General features: G+C 43.4%; 2 protein-coding genes across 6 annotated transcripts; both read right to left on the minus strand.

Moving 5' to 3' along the window:
* Positions 1 to 514: 514 nt before the first annotated feature.
* LOC130696387 (mucin-5AC-like) lies at positions 515 to 12,023 on the minus strand. 4 transcript variants are annotated; one of them, XM_059495355.1, is made up of 16 exons: positions 11,869 to 12,023; positions 11,704 to 11,807; positions 10,246 to 10,394; positions 9,338 to 9,563; positions 8,911 to 9,261; positions 5,437 to 5,843; positions 4,530 to 4,689; positions 3,565 to 4,439; positions 3,367 to 3,481; positions 2,980 to 3,284; positions 2,213 to 2,904; positions 1,966 to 2,136; positions 1,680 to 1,893; positions 1,428 to 1,588; positions 1,197 to 1,369; positions 515 to 1,114 (listed from the first exon to the last, which is right to left on the minus strand). In XM_059495355.1, the coding sequence occupies exons 3-16, from the start codon at positions 10,321 to 10,323 to the stop codon at positions 990 to 992; spliced, it is 4,053 nt and encodes a 1,350-aa protein (XP_059351338.1). In that variant the 5' UTR covers positions 10,324 to 10,394; positions 11,704 to 11,807; positions 11,869 to 12,023; the 3' UTR covers positions 515 to 989. The 4 variants fall into 4 exon arrangements, with proteins under 4 accessions (XP_059351338.1, XP_059351339.1, XP_059351337.1 ...); XM_059495356.1 differs by lacking the exon at positions 11,704 to 11,807 and having other exon boundaries at positions 11,869 to 12,019; XM_059495354.1 differs by lacking the exons at positions 11,704 to 11,807; positions 11,869 to 12,023 and adding an exon at positions 10,502 to 10,845.
* A 150-nt stretch (positions 12,024 to 12,173) lies between these two features.
* Positions 12,174 to 16,618, minus strand: LOC130696390 (GTP cyclohydrolase 1-like). 2 transcript variants are annotated; one of them, XM_057519478.2, is made up of 6 exons: positions 16,594 to 16,618; positions 14,930 to 15,044; positions 13,958 to 14,146; positions 13,039 to 13,204; positions 12,860 to 12,976; positions 12,174 to 12,774 (listed from the first exon to the last, which is right to left on the minus strand). In XM_057519478.2, exons 2-6 carry the CDS (start codon positions 15,024 to 15,026, stop codon positions 12,645 to 12,647), a joined length of 699 nt encoding a protein of 232 aa, XP_057375461.1. In that variant the 5' UTR covers positions 15,027 to 15,044; positions 16,594 to 16,618; the 3' UTR covers positions 12,174 to 12,644. The 2 variants fall into 2 exon arrangements, with proteins under 2 accessions (XP_057375461.1, XP_057375460.1); XM_057519477.2 differs by lacking the exon at positions 16,594 to 16,618 and adding an exon at positions 15,148 to 15,261.
* Between the last annotated feature and the right edge of the window lie 210 nt (positions 16,619 to 16,828).

The raw sequence follows: 16,828 nt of genomic DNA on the forward strand, positions 1-16,828 counted from the left end.
TTAGTTTTCTCCTTAACCCAACCGTTTTGAAAATAAAAGAAAATGAGGTGCTGTCAGTGACAGTTTTATCTCACCGTAGCGTACTGGCGCGCTAGCGTTATCAGATATTTGGTGACCGAATCGAACTATTTGACTTGAAATCAAAATGTGAAAACCCTTTCAGAACTATGGTTTTCGGCCGCATGTTGCAGAGAGCTCTGGGATTCGGTGGGCGTGACATAACTGTTAGTCTGCCAGTTGGTGTTATGTTTTTGTGCGTTCATTAAAATGCTTAAAAGAAAAAACAGTTCTAGAGTTTATTTAGCAGCTAAGGTTGTTTTTGCCGCAACCTTCATTTCTAAATTTCGGACATTCTAAGATTTCGTTGTCAGAATTTCGAGTTTTCCTTTAGCGATCGTTAAGGCATGTGGCAGAATTACATCCACGTAACTCTCTGCGAATAGAAAATTAGATAGTTTGATGTCGAAACCTGCTGATGTTTCCACCGATTGCTAATCATTCACAAACCGATAACTGAAATAAAATCGTATAATGAATAATCCAATCTAGACATTAGTCAGTAACACATTTTTGTTTTGTTTACCAAATACAAATTGAAAAAGGAGTACTATTTTGCCAACGTAATAAGTAATAATAATGGAAAAAGAAAACTGTACAAATGAATGAACGAAGAAGGAGCCAACAATCCGTCGTGTCAACATTTTTATGGCCTATCACCCAGTTTCATTGTATAACGAATTATAACAGACTTATTTGCGCAGGCAGCTTCTTCCAAAGGACATACCAAAGAAAAAAGGGAGAAACACAACAAAAACTTTATGTATGAGCAAGTTAGAAATTGTCCTACGCCAAATAAACAAAAAATGGGAGTTGTGTTAAAACAGGGAAAAGCAATGCCTGTCGTAATCGAAATAAGGTATACATCAGCTTCAAGCAAGTAAACGTCATTAGAAATAGACTTGGTATCGTAATAGCGTATAAACAAATAATCAATAAAAATCTCCGCTAGTGTAACCGTTCCAATCTTCTCCTTCGGTTGTAGTGCCGTCGTTTAAAATAGCACCTTCTTCTCCGCCGCCATCCAAAACGTCTTCAAATAACACCTGGTCCAACGCTGACGACCAATACAAACCCAAAACGAATGTCACTTCAGATTCATTCGCAATTACACAGCAGAAAAAGTATGACAAATTTACCTTGAAAGACCTGCTCAACGCGTTTCATAACCTTGAGCGTTCCAGACAACTCCCTAGAACTCGACCTTCCCGCTGTGACCGAGTGGATGGGCGATTCGGAAGCGCAATCAGATAGGCGGTTTAATGCGTCGTCAATCAGACCCAGTCTTTCCAAATCGTCAACATATTGTGGCCTAGCCAGCCGAAAAATGATTAGCTTCCAATAACAGGGAATGTCAACGAAAACAGTACCTGAGTTTCCTCATCAGGCTTTCGGCGTTTGAGCGTATCTTTGCTGACATTCCATAAATAGTGGAAATAACCAGATTGTCCAGCGCTTCGAGTTTTGTGCGGGCTCGTAGCGATGAATTGGAGGCCGAAGTACGCATCAGAAGACTGTCTTCCAAGTATAACTAGCAAAAATATGTCCAGAGGTTGATTATTTTATGACAAGATGGCCATGAATTCACTTTTAAAAAATAAAAAAAAATAAAAATAAAATACCTTTCTTCGCGGAGAGCCAGGACTGGAGGTTAAATCTACGTCATTGCTCATTACGCTGGCCAAGTCACTAAAATCGGCTGGCAAACTGGGTGGAGAATTGTGCGAAGTGGTTTGCATTAGGTTAAGGCCCATATATTTGCGTGTGGTCATCGGACTCGGTTTGGGGCTAGCCTTCTTTGGTGGACTGTAAAGCATGTCGTTTTCGTCATCCGAACTGGAAATTGCGATGGAAACTTTTGAATGAAATGGCCAATACATATCGCAATGCAAAACAGCTTTTTCTCACCTGTATAGTAGGGCAGAGTTGTGCATCGATACCGGTTTGTGATGCTGCGTCCTTCTGCTGTTATTGTTATACTTGGATTGCTGCCCACCAGCATCCATGCCGCTCGAACGAGCTTTGGTGTTGTTGACACACGTGAATGATGCGGAACGGATAATGGTCCGGGGTGGTGGGCTGTAAGTGAACATGAAATTCAAAGTTAAGATGATCCATTCGGATTAAGAAGCAAAAACGAAAACAACCCAACAACCTGGGACTTTGCGATGACGGGCTGCTGGCCATGCTTGTCACGGTGCCAATCATGCTCTGGCTCATGGTCAGCGTGGTGGTTTGAGCCCGTCGGGCGGCCTCCTTCTTCTTGCCTTCAGCTGCGGCTTTCATTGGATCGTAGTTCTTCCTGCGCTTCCAGTTCTGGAACTCAGCCTCTTTGGACGATAAGGTCGAATTGCTACGGCTCTTGCGTGCGCCAGATACATGAGGGGGTTGCGGAGGAGACGCCATCACTTGCTGCGGTTGCGGAGGTGGTATATTGCCACTCTGGCTCTTATTGACTTTCGGTTTAAAAGTTGAAGCGGTAGCCGATCCCGTCTTCTCCGTTTTGCTACCAAGACGTAGGCTGAACCGGCCGCCATCGTTGCGGGAGAAAGAATTGGAACTGGCGTTCGGCGGAGGACCTCTTGCACTGCTGGTCGACGTCGCAGACATTTGACTGTTTGTCGAAATGGACGACAACTTCCTGACCAATGGAGCAGTGGAAGCGGCCGGGACTTGAGGACTGGAACCGCGCGACGGTGAATCGTTAGGCCGCCGGTGGTGGTCTTTATTGGGGACTGAGGATCCAGCACCAGACAGTGAAGCGGACGAATTCCGCTCAACGTCCAATCCGAGTCTACCTCGGCGTAAGCTGAGGGCTCGGTTGTAACGTACAGCTGGCACATTCTTCTAAATGATTTTCAAGATAACGCATTCTTTCAGTTAATTCATCTTATCAATAAAAAGGATTTAAGATTATCGTACTGGTGTCTTGTTATCCTCGTGAGCGTGTCGCGAGCGAGAGCTAGTCTCTCCTGAAGTGAAATCACTGAGGCTGCTATCCGAATGAAGGCTCTTGGCATCATCGCCGTGTAATTCGTTGTGGATTATATTAGTTGTTGTGCTGGTAGTCGTGGACGTGTTCATTGCGTTATTAGTGCTATTATTGGCCGTCATAACGTAAGTCGTTTTGCGGATAGGGGCTAAAGGCGTCGCAGTTGTGGACGTTACGGGGTACTGTTCGTCCAGACTGCGGATCTTGGCTCGCAATTGTGCGCTCAGTTTGCGACCTGTCAGTCACAATTAAAAAACAAAAAAACAAAAAAAACAAAAGGTTAACAACGATGTCAATGCAAGATGAATTAAAAATACCAATACTGTTTTCTAATTCGGCTGGGACGGCGGAAGAATGGACGGACTGTCGATAGCTGCTGCTGCTACGAGTCTCGGCATCTGACTCGGTACTACTGCGGCCATCAACACGAGCCTACATCAAAATAAAAATGGACGCAAATTGTAATCCAATTATTTCGTAAATCCTCAAAAGTAAATCATCAAAGAATATCTCACCTGCATAGCTGACACAACCGATTCCGTATCACGTAAGAAAGACTCGGTCTCCAAGCTGCTGTCACTCGGATCGGACATGTCACTAGGACGAGGCGAGGAGCGAGAACGGGAGCTGCCGTTACTAGCACCAGGCGGGACGCTGGGCAGACGACGCCGAGGTCGTTGAGCCGTTGGCAGTTCTGGCGGAGGTGGACGGGGATGCGACGGGGGTTTGGCTAGGTTAGCCGGTATGGCTGGGATGTTCACAAGATGAGACAATGGAGCTTCCTGTTGCTGTGCAACTTGCGCGGCCCATTCACGAATCCATTGTGGGGTCGAGCGATTGCTGTTATCAATCGGGTCAATTTGGCCGGCCGTGCCGACGCCCGCCGACGTTTCCGATTGCGCCGAAATAGACACTGACGGCAAGAGGCCGAAAACGCGGTCAATATCGCGTCTCGATTGATCCTCGTCGGGTGACGGACTGTCCTTTCCGATTGTGTAGGTGCCCGTCTCGCTAGCAGCATCGTCACAGCGATCCTCCTCCTCTTCCTCCACCGTCTCCGCCGCTATTTCACTGTCACGGACGGCTTCCGGCTGACGACCACTCCCAGTCACTCCCATCATCGCTTCCTGATGGTGATAATCATATCCGCCCTCGTCCGAATCGATCGACTGTTGGTGCTTCAACTCGCGGCCCGTCGCATGTGACGCCGTCCTGTTCGAGCCGTTAAGGTAAGTCGTTCGGTTGCTGCTCTTCATCGGAGACGGTGGCGGAGTAGGTGAAGGAGAGCGTCGCACAAGCTCTTGTGGTTTCTTCTTCAATCCGTTCGGTTTGGTAACTTCGCACGTCCTGCCGACGGATGAATTGCGGTTGGGGTTCGTACTTTTAATACCTTAACAAGCAAAGAGAAAAAAAAACAAAAAAAAACAAACACTGTCAGACAAAAGGAGATACGGTCACTGATTACATGGCTCGGGCTCACTTTTGGTAACCGCTGGAGAACGTCTTGGAGTTTCGACTGTCTCGATCTCAGGGCTGGTGTTAAATTTCGACAATGGACTGGTGAGCTGACTGCCCAGCCGGTTACTCAAGGACTTGAGCATCTTGTTTTCGGACGGTTCCGTTACGGCGCCACTTTCACTCTGAAATAAATAAATAAAAACATTACGAATAATTTGAATAAAAGACGATAAAAAAAAAGAAAAATGGAACTCGATGTCCAAGCAGCGCAGGTCAATGCAAATAGCTAATGCTACAAACAATTTGAAAACAAAAAAGGCGAGACGCACGTACAGAGAGACTCGGATACACTTGAGAACTGGACAACGGGCGAGATCAGACTACGCGACATCCAAATCCCACTGACCAGTTTTCGGGCCAGCAGAAAGAGGGAAAGTCACCTTAAAACACTGCCTTCTAGCGCACGAGGTAAAAGTTGGCCCGTCGCCAACCTGTACGTACATAGAGGACGGTCCATATTGAGCGAGATGAAGGTCAACATTCAAACAAACTCGGGAGAGAGAGAGAGTTTAGAAAAATGGTTGTTAATTCCTCCTCTTTTTTTTCTTTTTGTTGTTATCCCATCTGGTTTAGGGCCTGCGCTGCCTGCCTGCCTGCTGATGACATCACCCTTTTTTTTCTTATTTATTTTTACCCTTGAGCCGGACAGGCCCCATCACGAAAGTCATTGCAATACTGTATACTTTTATATGTACATATATATATATATATATGTGTGTGTGTGTGTATGTGTGTGTGTGTGTGTATGCATGCGTGTTTGTGTTTTGGGTCTGTGTTAGATCTCCAGGGCAAAGAAAGTTTTTTTTTTTTTCTTTTCGAAAGAGGGCCCTTAGAAGGAGTTGTCAATGTCGTAATTGAGATTCAATCACCTTCTTAACTTCCGCTTTGCTGGGCGGCGTAGCGCGCTTGCCAAGCCCACCGCTGGATGCTGCCGCCAGCCGTTCGGCGAATCGTTTCGGAGGCGCTTCTTTCTTCTTGCCAGGTATGACGTCGCCAAAATCGATGGTGAACGCCAACGGTTCCAACTTGACCGTCTCCGTGCAGCTGCTCGTTCCGTCTTCCTCCTCGCCCACTTCTTCTACGGCGGCAACGTGCTGTTGCCGTGATGGAGCGGCTTGCTGTGGCCCAGTCACGTTCCTCTCCAACGCACCAGACGAGTTGAGCGAGTCTTTACTGAAATCCAGCAACGCAGTCGACTGAGCTACAGCGGACGATTGAACGGCGATTGGGCGTTTCTCTACAGCCATGCACAATCCGGTTTCCGGAATCCAATGACCTGGAATGGTAAGAGACCACGTCCGTTAGTAGAATATAAAGCTTACATATCTATACAATATAGCATGTACTATTGAGCATTATCCATCCGTTACTACACCCCCACCCGCTTTCAATTTGGGAAACCTCCGGCGTGACAAGTGCACCGAAACCGGGACAACTCCCACTTACTCGGCTGTCTATTTCGTATCTATTCTTCCTTCTGTTCTGCATCTCTCTTTTCTATTGTATTCAATTTGAAGTCTGTCTGCATTCGAGGGGGGCAGGGCAAAAGCAGCACCAAGCAGGCCGATAGTTTACAGCAACACGGCACCTCCCACTCTCACCGTAAATTTATGCCATGGTGGTTGAACTTAATCAAGAACAACATGGGAAATAATCAAGAAAGTGCTCAAAGCTGGATAACTTCTTTTACGGCCATGCTCCAGCCCAGCGGTGTCGAAACGCCCAGATAACATCAATAAAAGAAAAAGAAAAGGCAAAGGGAAATAGAAAACGAAATAAAATTCAGGCAAACCGATGGGGACCTTCGGTTCACACACGAAAAAAAATAATGGAATGAATGGCCTCACTGAGCTACTGACATACCACCATCGGCAGTAATCGATAAATATTTCCGACTCGAGTACATCACTGCCCCACCCCCCGTAAGTAGGCAGAGGGTAAAAAACAAACAAGTAAACAAAAGACGGAAAGGGCTGCCTGAGAAGCCACTGCTACCCCCGCGAGGCCGGAAATCGGGTTATTCGGTCACTCGTACACACACGCACACATTCACGCGCGCGAGGGGCAACTGATTCTTCTTTTCTGAAGATAAATGCCATCAAAATGTAAAGCATTTCCATACGTAAAAAAAAAAAAAAAATGTGTTGCAATAGTCTCCGACACGGACAAGTCAACCGCAAACTTTTTTGAACGACCCGGTTATTCTACTTTGAATATTTCTTTTATCTTTCCGTCTATTCTCCTTTGGCCGTCACGTTTCTTTCGAATTTCCAGCAGAATGAATTCGTGCGTCAACATTAAACGGGCCCTTCTTTATTTTTTTTTTCTTCATCAACTTTCGGTCCAGCGGAAACTCGTAAGTCTTTAAAAATAAAGATGGAAAAATGTACGGCCTGACGGATTCGAAAATAGGGGCGGACACGGTCACGAGCGTAACAACGAATTTTACCATGACAACGTGGGCGACAATCTAAACAGGCTCACATTTAGAAAAAGAACTCTGCTCCACACAAACGCCTTATTACGATTTTTTTCAAGCCAAGATGAGTGTTATTATGTTGTACATTAGTTTTCCCACGCATTGTGGCCCTTTTGGGGTGACGCCAGGAGGAGACTGTATCATCCGGCCGGGTCATTCGACCCTTCGCTTTTTTTAACATTCGAAAATGGCCAGCATTTCCGGCTAGGACAAAAAAAAAAAAAAAATTACCTTTCGTCTCTTTGTTTCAACTAAATCCTGGAAGGGGTCGCTGATCTTTTTGTTTAGGACACAAAAAACAAAAGAAAAACCTACGTTACGCAAACATTAATGGGTGCGGGCTGCAAATGACGTGCCAACTTTCTTCCAATTTTCCCACCTTGAAAAAGAAATGTCTCACTGCATTGCCAAAGGAAGGAGCGTCCAGTTTACAAGTTCCGTTATCCGTCACCACAGACAAACAAACACGCACACACACAAAAGGAAGCAAAAAGGGACGTCGTGTGTGAAACCACTAGAAACTGAAAAAGAACATTGGACGTCTGGCTTGTTCTAAGCTCAAAAGTCGAATGAGGAATATGGATGAGGTTTTCTTTTTTTTTTTCTTCCCTCGTCCTCGTCTTAACATTTCGAGTCGCACTTACTGTGCTCTACCACCCACACTAGCCCGTCCTCTTTTTGAACATCGTCTATTTTGTTTTTGATTATATTCTTTCCCTTTTATTTTTCTCTCTCTCCTTCCTCAACTGCAAATCACGGTCGTGTAACGACTCACGACTGATTGCGTACTTGCGCTAAAAAAAAAATGTGGAGAGAAAAATAGAAAGAATGAAACATTTCATGAAAAACGTGACTCGTTTCACGGCCGAACTTTGGCTTCCTGCTATTGACGCCGTTTTCCTGTGATTGCGTGACCTTTAATCATCGCACCCAACCCAATTGGATATTAAAAGGAATTTTGCGGGGGAGCTCCACTGCCTGCCCAAATCCACGTGTTGAACGTATGGTCACGCAAAGTAAAACGCGTCTTCCATCAGGTGTTGTGTGCACTCATTCCAAAATGTTAAAATTGCTTTTTTTTGTTTCTTCTTTGGTTATTGCTGTTGTCGTTTTTTTTTTGGGGACGGTCGGTAGGCTTGGGATTTTTGTACAACGAGGCCATTCGCACTCCAAGTTTTCCTTAATGGCTTCGTAGCCTCTTTTTTTTTTTTTTTTTTTTTTTTTTAAAGTTCTCTTTCCGCACCCTGAACGCCGCCTTCTGACACAAACCCCCTATATACTGTCCATCCGATACGAATTGAAACAATTGAAAGGCTAAGACTGGGCAGACTATTAAGTACGCCGGAGAAAAACAAAAAAACAAAAGACGGACGAATTTAAGAATCCCTTGGCTGATTCCAGTACAAGGACCAATTCAGGGAATAAAAGAAAGGGCGGTGGGCTTTTCTCGTATTGTTTTTGTTTTTTGTTTTGTTTTTTTTTGAACGAAATTGTAGTCAAATAGAAAGGAGTAACTGGGGCACGACGTCGACACCCACCAGACGGCTGGGATGTTCCAGTGGATTTACTTATCACGCAGCTGACTCCCTCTCTTTCGTTGCTCTTAACTACGGCCAGAAATCGCTTTTAAAAAATATATATATCTATATACCCACACGGAGAATTAAACGCTTTCTAGGTAAGAACAGTTGCGATCCGAATGACTACCCGTTACTTTAAAAGCATGTCGTTTTCTCAATAGAGAAAGGGATTTTCATATTAGTAATACAGCCAAGGTTTATTACCCGAAGCTGGTATTTTTCTTTACCTCATTTTTTTTTTTACTTTATTTCATTTATTAGGTTTTTATTGCTTTTGTGCTTACCGGAATGGCTGTCGTAGTTGATGTTGTTCCAACGCGGGGCGGCAGGTGTCGCGCCGGCAAACTCGCTGGCGATGCACTGCTGACAATTGTGATGATTGCCGAACCGTTGCTGGTGTTGGCCGGCCATCAGCGAGTCCTCCGAGTAGCCAGAATGAGCACTTTGGATACTGGCGTTGCTCATGCTGGTCGTTAAGGGTACGGCAACTACGGGAGAAAGCGATTTGTCGCGTAATGGCAGCGACAAACCGCCTGTCTGCGCCGGACTGGACGTGTACTGTGGCGACCGTCTGCTAACTTGAGGCGATAGGATTCGATCCAAACTAGTCTTGCGGGTCGGTGGTGAATCCCTAACTGTAAACCGAGTTGTTATCCATAAAAACTCGAGTTAGAAGAAGAAAAACACAAGCTTTCTATTCAAACGACGGACCTGGTCTGTACTCGAGTGAGTCGGGTTCCTTGCTGTCGTCGTTTTGTGCGTTCGAAGTTGCACTGAAGCTGGAAACTGGCGTAAAATAATGGCTGGATGCGGTCGAAGCCTCCCGCAGTTGTTGCTGATGTTCGGCCGCTCTACCACTACTATTACTACTACTGACCTGGCTCGGTGGCGAAAGCGAAACGGGTTCCGCACTATTGCAGTGACAAGTGCATGCCATCTGAATTATTTAAGAAAAAAAAAAATAAAAATACAAGCAAGAACAAACAACAAAACGAAAACCCGTTATGGTTCTCCTGTTTAGCATAAGCCAACAAGTTATTATAGGGTCACTCGACCCTAAGAAGGAAAAGTTGATTGATCCCTCCAAAAAAATTCTTTTTCTCTTTGCTTATCGATTTATAGCGGCAAAGAACCGGAAAGGTATTCTAGAAAGTGTACCCACGACGCAGAAAAGACGGCAAACAGAGAACACAAAATCGTTTTTACTCGCTTTTTAGGCAATCATCTTTGAGCATTTCTCTCAAAGTCGGCACCGCCTCGAATGGGAACGACCGTAAAGCACAACGTATCTACTAGAGCAAGGTTATTTTGAATATTATGACTCGAACGTATTTATATTGTTAAAGCTGATTGCCCCACAAGTTATTAGAGTGTGTAGCAAACGGCTCCATTTTTGGGGTCTTTCGAGATAAGAAAGAAAGGGCAATCCTGGGGGTAAAGATAAATATCGTGAAACGACGCCTCAGGAGAGAGAATGAACGTAGAAGGGAGAGAGGCCAGATGAAGACGGAGAGGAGAGAAACGTAGCGGATAAGAGAGAATTGAATGAACAGGTACAAGGTCTTTCTTGCTAGTTCATGTTTTCTCTCTTAAGAGATGTTTGTATTTGGTTTGCATACCTGCGTGAGAGAGGGTGTTGCTGGAAGGCCGCGAGAGGCCCAAGGTGGCGGCAGCAGGCCGCCTTCATCTGAATCCATGACTTCACGCGATTTGATCAATTTTTTGGCAGGGACACATGGAGGATCAGGCGGCGGCTGAGGCGGCGGGTCTGTCGGTGAGAAAACAACATGAGTTTCAAAATAAGATCACTTGTTATTGGCCAATATTTGCGGTAACTGCTTTAAAACAAAAAATTTAAACAAGAGTATGGCTAACCACGATTCTCAGACACTTTCGAATTGAACCCTTTAAAAACTGATTGGCGCAAAAGTTTTGGACTCGGAGGCGGTCGGATCACGTTTGGGTCTTGATTTTTCACGGCATTTAACGGCGCTTTGTTACTGACAATAGTGGGTTGTTTGACACTTTTAAACGAAGAATTGGCGTTAAGTATGCGCTCGGGATTGTAAACGTGGATGATCATCTCCAAAACGAGAAATTCCCACGGCCATTAATGAAACGTAAAAGAAACGCTGGAGAATGGTTTGAATAGAAAGAAGGAGAGGGTGATAAGCGTGTACGAATGAATCGCCGGAGCAGGGGAGACTGAGCCGATGAAGCCGAAGAGGGAGAGAAAAGCTGGAACTGTTGCAGGTGTGGCCTAGCCACCTAGCCATATACCCCTGAACGAAGGGGAAAACGCCGACCTTCAAACTTTAAGTAAAATATATGCAGTCACCTACCTACTCGAAAGAAAGAAAAAAAAAAAAATTAGAAACCGGTTGAAATGCTATCAGAAACCGCGGACAAAGAAGGCTTTGCCACTTTCCTCTTGGCCCGTTTGGCCATTTCGACTGATTTAAATAGCTCCTCCCACCTTGGACCATTTACGTTGGGTTATTTGATCACCAGAGATAATTGGCGAGTAAAGAAGAGAACCCATCCGTTCCACTTTCGACATCTGCAGTTTATGAAATTTGTTTAGAAATTTGTTCATTAGTACCTACGACGTTGCACCTATCTTCCGTTTCCCTTCATCTTTGTCTCTTATGAACATTTGTTTTTGGAACAGAAGAAAGAATTTGAAAAATATTTCTTTTATGTAGGCCTTTGCCTGAAATAGGGTTTGCATCTTTTTATGGGTACCACTGATGCTGAAGATAGCTGCCGAATAACAATGACTCTGGACAAAAATCACACAGCCTCTGGCTAGGAAAACAGTTGGCGAGACAGTTACACACTCTTCCTATTGGAGCTTTGAAATACCAATTTTTTTATATGAAAGAAGAAGTAAATTACGCACCAGCCTCCTCTCCATGTTATCATAGTATTGTAAACTGTGACTGTTGATAAGGAGCGAGTTAATGCTACTGATGCTGTCGGGGTTTTAAGGAATTCCAGAGATAGCAGTTGGTAAGTAATTAGGACTATACAACCAACCCTATTTTTACAGATTGAACTTTCTTATAAATACTTACTACTTTAAACATTCCTTTACATGGCTAGCTGACTCAATGATGGTTGACAAGGAAAAATAATGCAGTTCACATGCAAAGTTTGGTTTTGGTGTTGTCAGGCTTATCTGTGTACATTATGAGTCAGCCATTACTACAATAATAGTATTAAAATTCTTTTCTATTTACCTTTAAATGAACTGATAAGTTGATAAGCCGTTTCAAAAACAAAACAGAGGCCAGTGAAGTGAGAACGCAATTATTACATGATACAAGAACTTTACACCTGACGAAACACGAAAGCCGCCATAGCGGACATGTCATGGCGAAGTGCTTACAAATTCCGGTAGATGGCTGAAGTCGCAACTATCCTAAACTGCAACAAAAACATTTTTTGCAACTAGTAAAGAAAATAAAAAAGATTTATTACAAAAACAAGAACCCTCCTATTTTTTAATTTGTTGGATAAATTTTACTTTACACCAAAACATTCAGACAGGACGATAGTTTTTATTTAAAATCTATTGTACAATTTCCGTTAAGCTCTATATTTTAATAGACATGATCGATGCTCTTGATATAAATAAACAAGCACACCAAAATGTAACGTATTATTTTCAAACCATGAAATGGAATGTTTCTTTTAATACTCACTAGACAACTACTAGTACATAAAATCCCTTGGGGAAGAACAAATTTTATAATATTTAATTAAAGAGTATTTTAGTTATTGGAATTGTTTTTGATGGATGTCATGGTCCCCACTGTGACACGAGATAAACTAATTCATAAATTCTTGTGGCAGGGTCATGGTTCCTGAACGCAGCAACTTGGGTAAACTAGTTTATACAACCTTCAGGCAGGACTGCAGGAACCGAGTAATAAGTGATGTCATTCGTTAAGTATGTTGATCGAGTCGTATTCCGGCTAGGAGATGAAACATTACTACTACCAGAAAACCGAGGTCAAGGAGTGCGAACGAACGTCAGGAACTCCTCGCGTGTCTTAGGGTCGTCGCGGAAGCCGCCCAACATGGCCGAAGTGATCGTCTTGGCGTTGATCTTCTGCACGCCTCGCATGACCATGCACATATGTCTGTAGAGCACGAAATAGAAAATCAATGTTTTGTAAACCATTTCATCCTTCATAAGCTCCTTAATAATCAAACTTCACAACTTACGTTGCTTCGACTACGACGCCAACTCCGTGAGGTTCTACTGCCTCGCAAACGGCCAGCGCAATTTGTTTCGTCAATCTTTCTTGGACTTGTAGGCGGCGGCTGTAAATTTCCACAATCCTGTTTAGAAACGTAAAATAAGCGTCCTAGTTAGAACGTCTAATTTAGAACTAAAAATATACCTGGCCAATTTTGACAATCCAAGGACTTTGCCGTTTGGTAAATAACCGATGGAGACTTTACCAATAAATGGCACCAGATGGTGTTCACACATGGAGAACATTTCAATATCTTTAACCACGACCATTTCGTCGTGATTTTCGTCGAAAATGGCATCGTTCAAAACCTCTGAAAATAAAAAAACAAATGCAACACGCAATTAGTTACTAGAATGCAATAAGGTACGCCAGCTGTCAAGCAGTCACGCAGATAATGGTTATGAAAAACGTCAGATCTTACTACACTCAAAGAGTAACATAGTCGGGAAAAGTAAGACAGATGGAACAAACAAGAACAAGACGGCGAAATGCCACGCGAACGAGCAGACATTCCCCAACAAAGCTGGTTATATTGTCCTCGGCAAGATATCGATCGTTTTTTGCAAAGAAAAGAACGTTATGCGCATCACGTACTCCACGAGCTCCAAATAACGAGAATCTTTTTCAGCGGTATCCGAGCTCAACAGGCAGTAATCAAGCTCTGTTGTACAGCATATATCGAATCAAGAAGGACCAATTGTTCTGGAGATAAGACTGGCAAGTTAGAAAGCCAAATGTTCCTTTAGGCTGTTTTTTTTTTTTTTTTTTTTCAAATCAACAGGAACGAGGCTGAGCAGCCGTAAAATCTGTAATCAAAAGAAGAGCTGTTTGACGCTGGCCGCATCGTTCTGCAGCGGGAATGAAAGCAACATTCATTGCAAAATGGAACGAGAGACCCCTTGACTGCCGTCCTAGTAATCAACAGCAGCCCGTCACTTAATTATGGGGATCTAACGGGAAACGTTGGGTGAGATGATTGAACAAAAGAAACGAGGAAAGACAGAGAAAAGAAGAAAATCTGCGAGACAAGATTGATTGGCACGAATAAGTGCCGTCGAATAACCTTCTAGCGTTTGCTCGTATCCTTTTGTGAAGAATAAGAAAGCTTTTGCGGCCCTTTCCGGCGTTTTCAACAGTCCCTGACGACATGGGTCTTCTCCAACATCGGACAGCAAGGAGCGATAGGAGTCAATCATGGCCGGCAACATTTCTTCGCGGTTTAGCCGAGGAGAGCGCCGTAGACTGTCGACATCTATGAACAAAACAAATGAGAATATATAGATTTGATTAACAATTATTTTTGGGTTTTACCAGCGCTGCTAAGAAAGGGCGTCGTATGTTAAAATGAATGAGGCTGTGCCTTGATTAGAAACGTAATAACACCCAAGTCGTTGCATTCCCTAAAGATAGTCTTAATGAAGTTGTCGCATCACCTCATCACGCAAGACATAAAGGAAGCAGGTCACCCATACGTATCTTTCTACATTACGAAATACGATTTTCTTTGGAACAATTTGATACCGCGGGCGACATTTTTATGGGTCCAGGAGTTATGCACGTATCGACCGTCCCAGCATCTCGAATTTTATCCAACTGATGTAGTAAAGGGAGCGTCATATAGAATATCAGACGCGGGATAAAGTACAATACCGTGTCACCAGTAGCTTCAGAAGTTTTGGAGTGCGCTCCTTCTACAGATCTAGGTATGACCATCAGTAAAAGTTGTGACAAACATGCACATAAGCGAAACCGCTTTGACTCGATGATCTAAATCTGTTCTAGACACCTCTATTTTGGCGACAGATCCAAATTTTAAAAGCTCCTTTTCGGTCTTTGACGGTTTTCATTTAGACTGCGCGAACCAAGTCAAGGGCCTTTCTACTACAGGTATATGATCAATGAGTTTTGTGTTTTTTAAAGGAGAAACAGATTAAACCTCAACACGAATTTCCTTAAGCTCAACACTGTTTTAAAACGGAGAGGTTTTCAAAATATATAGGACGATGGCGGATTACATTGACAAAAGAAAACTGACCTATTGTTCGCAGTCCATTAGTGATTGCTTTGCATTCTGCGTCGTCTCCATTGACAGCCGATCCAGCCACTGCCTTGCTGTTTTTCAGAGCTTCCATCTTTGCGTTCAAGTTGATCTAGAGATTAAAGTAAAAAAAAACAAAAAAAAAAAAACAGTCAGACTTTCTTTACAGCTAAACAATAGCGATAAGATATTCTTAAACATTTACTCTACAATACCTATGCGAAGTTTTTAATTTAGAAACTTGTCCCCCTCAAAAACAAGAAGTGAAAAACTGCACAGCGTTCCTATCACCAATGGTGCTGTTGCTTCGGAGACTGTAGGGAGACTGTCCTTCTTTCGCCGCCTAACGCCTTTATATACACACGGAGAGCGTGTGCCGCGAAGCAACAGCTCTCTGGATTACAATCAGGTTGTTCATCGCCAAGAGCTTACGTAATATTTGGATCAGTCGCAAATTTTCGAACTGCGCCACTACAACGAAACTGGGGTTTACCCCGTATACAACCATTGTTGCGGAAAACGGGTTTAAAACACGTGACAATAAAAGAATAACTAATGGCAGCTCCATGTTTCGTATGAAATATTTACGGCACACAGTACGACAACGAGCTACAGTTTCACCATAAACGCCCGGAACACGGTCGCGGTAGTCACGTAGACAGTCGGATAATGCTCGAAGCTATTCTTCTTTTCGTCATACGATTTTCATTCTTCTATCTAACGCAGGGAAAATTGTCTATCGTTGAGATATTGCGAGTAGGGGGAGCGCAACAGTGCGTAAGACTTTAACAAGAAGTCAATCACCCATAAAGGGAAAGAGAGATTGGGTGTGCCTTGATTAATTTTGTAATAAAATTGCCACTTATTTCTACGCCACCCGCCCTCTCCCATTCCATTGACTTGAATAGCTGAGCTTGTCGATCTGACGACGCGGGAAGCTCCCGGATCGATGGTTTTTTTCTGATGGTAGATAAGATCAAAAGACTAGAGCAGCAAAACCTGATCTCATGTTCATTCATCGACAGTCTGAACGCTCCCTTCTCCAACAAGATGCTGGAGGGAACGTTGTAAAAGGTTTGAATCGATCTACTTTCCTACCATATCCAGGAGCTACGTTCAATTCTATAAGTTGCGTAGCACGCTTTAGCTATCGGTATTTCTTGTTATCTACGTGAGTAATGGAAAACGGGCTTCTGTATACTTAGGCTGCCCGCGTTACAGTGATCGATGACTATGAGCGCTTTCAATCAATCAATGCTTCTATAAACTAAGTGCCTTGGTTAAGAATTATGAGAAATGAGTTTACCCCAATTGTTTTGTCATGTAGCTGCCACTGAAGTCATGAAAGCATTTAAATGACCTGCAGGAACATTTCAAAATTTTTTCAAATTTTAGGATAGTCCTACATTACTGCAATCTTTCAAAGCTGACAATTCTACCACCAAAATGACAAAGACCTTGCAAACTGGAATTGGTGGGGCATGAGCGAAGTTAGGTTAGGTTGAACACTGTGGTTTCGAAATTGCAACAATTGGGTCAGGGCTAGTCACACCAACAGAGATAGTTAGATACTACTATTTGCAAAGCATTGCTCCCAAAATATATGTTTAAGCCCTGAACTAATTTTAGAGGTGCAATTTAAAAGTTCATAATCTACTTACTGAGATTGTGGTGCTTTAGGTGTTTGTTCCGAAGAAATTGAAGTCATAAAAAATAGCAGGAGAAGTAGATCTGGGAGACGTCTTAATTTCACAATTGTGAAATAAGTATTCGCTTACGTAACACCCCAATTTCTAAGGATCTAAAAATAAGACGAAATAAATTTTGTATAACTATTTATGCCATTACGGAAATTTTCATATTCGTTGGGAAAAGGCCACCGATTCAGCCCAAGTC

The sequence above is a fragment of the Daphnia carinata genome, chromosome 5 (assembly GCF_022539665.2).
Source record: "Daphnia carinata strain CSIRO-1 chromosome 5, CSIRO_AGI_Dcar_HiC_V3, whole genome shotgun sequence".
NCBI lineage: Eukaryota > Metazoa > Arthropoda > Branchiopoda > Diplostraca > Daphniidae > Daphnia > Daphnia carinata.

What these genes read in the sequence shown, in the direction of transcription:
- LOC130696387 (XM_059495354.1), bottom strand. Translation starts at nt 10,709, where the DNA reads ATGATCATCCACGTTTACAATCCCGAGCGCATACTTAACGCCAATTCT. An exon ending in CTCACTCGAGTACAGACCAG is followed by an intron (nt 9,262 to 9,337) that starts GTCCGTCGTTTG and finishes CTCGGTTTACAG; the next exon opens with TTAGGGATTCACCACCGACC. An exon ending in AACTCTGCCCTACTATACAG is followed by an intron (nt 1,894 to 1,965) that starts GTGAGAAAAAGC and finishes CGCAATTTCCAG; the next exon opens with TTCGGATGACGAAAACGACA.
- LOC130696390 (XM_057519478.2), bottom strand. Translation starts at nt 15,026, where the DNA reads ATGGAAGCTCTGAAAAACAGCAAGGCAGTGGCTGGATCGGCTGTCAAT. An exon ending in ATACGAGCAAACGCTAGAAG is followed by an intron (nt 13,205 to 13,957) that starts GTTATTCGACGG and finishes TTTTATTTTCAG; the next exon opens with AGGTTTTGAACGATGCCATT. An exon ending in GGCGTCGTAGTCGAAGCAAC is followed by an intron (nt 12,775 to 12,859) that starts GTAAGTTGTGAA and finishes CGTGCTCTACAG; the next exon opens with ACATATGTGCATGGTCATGC.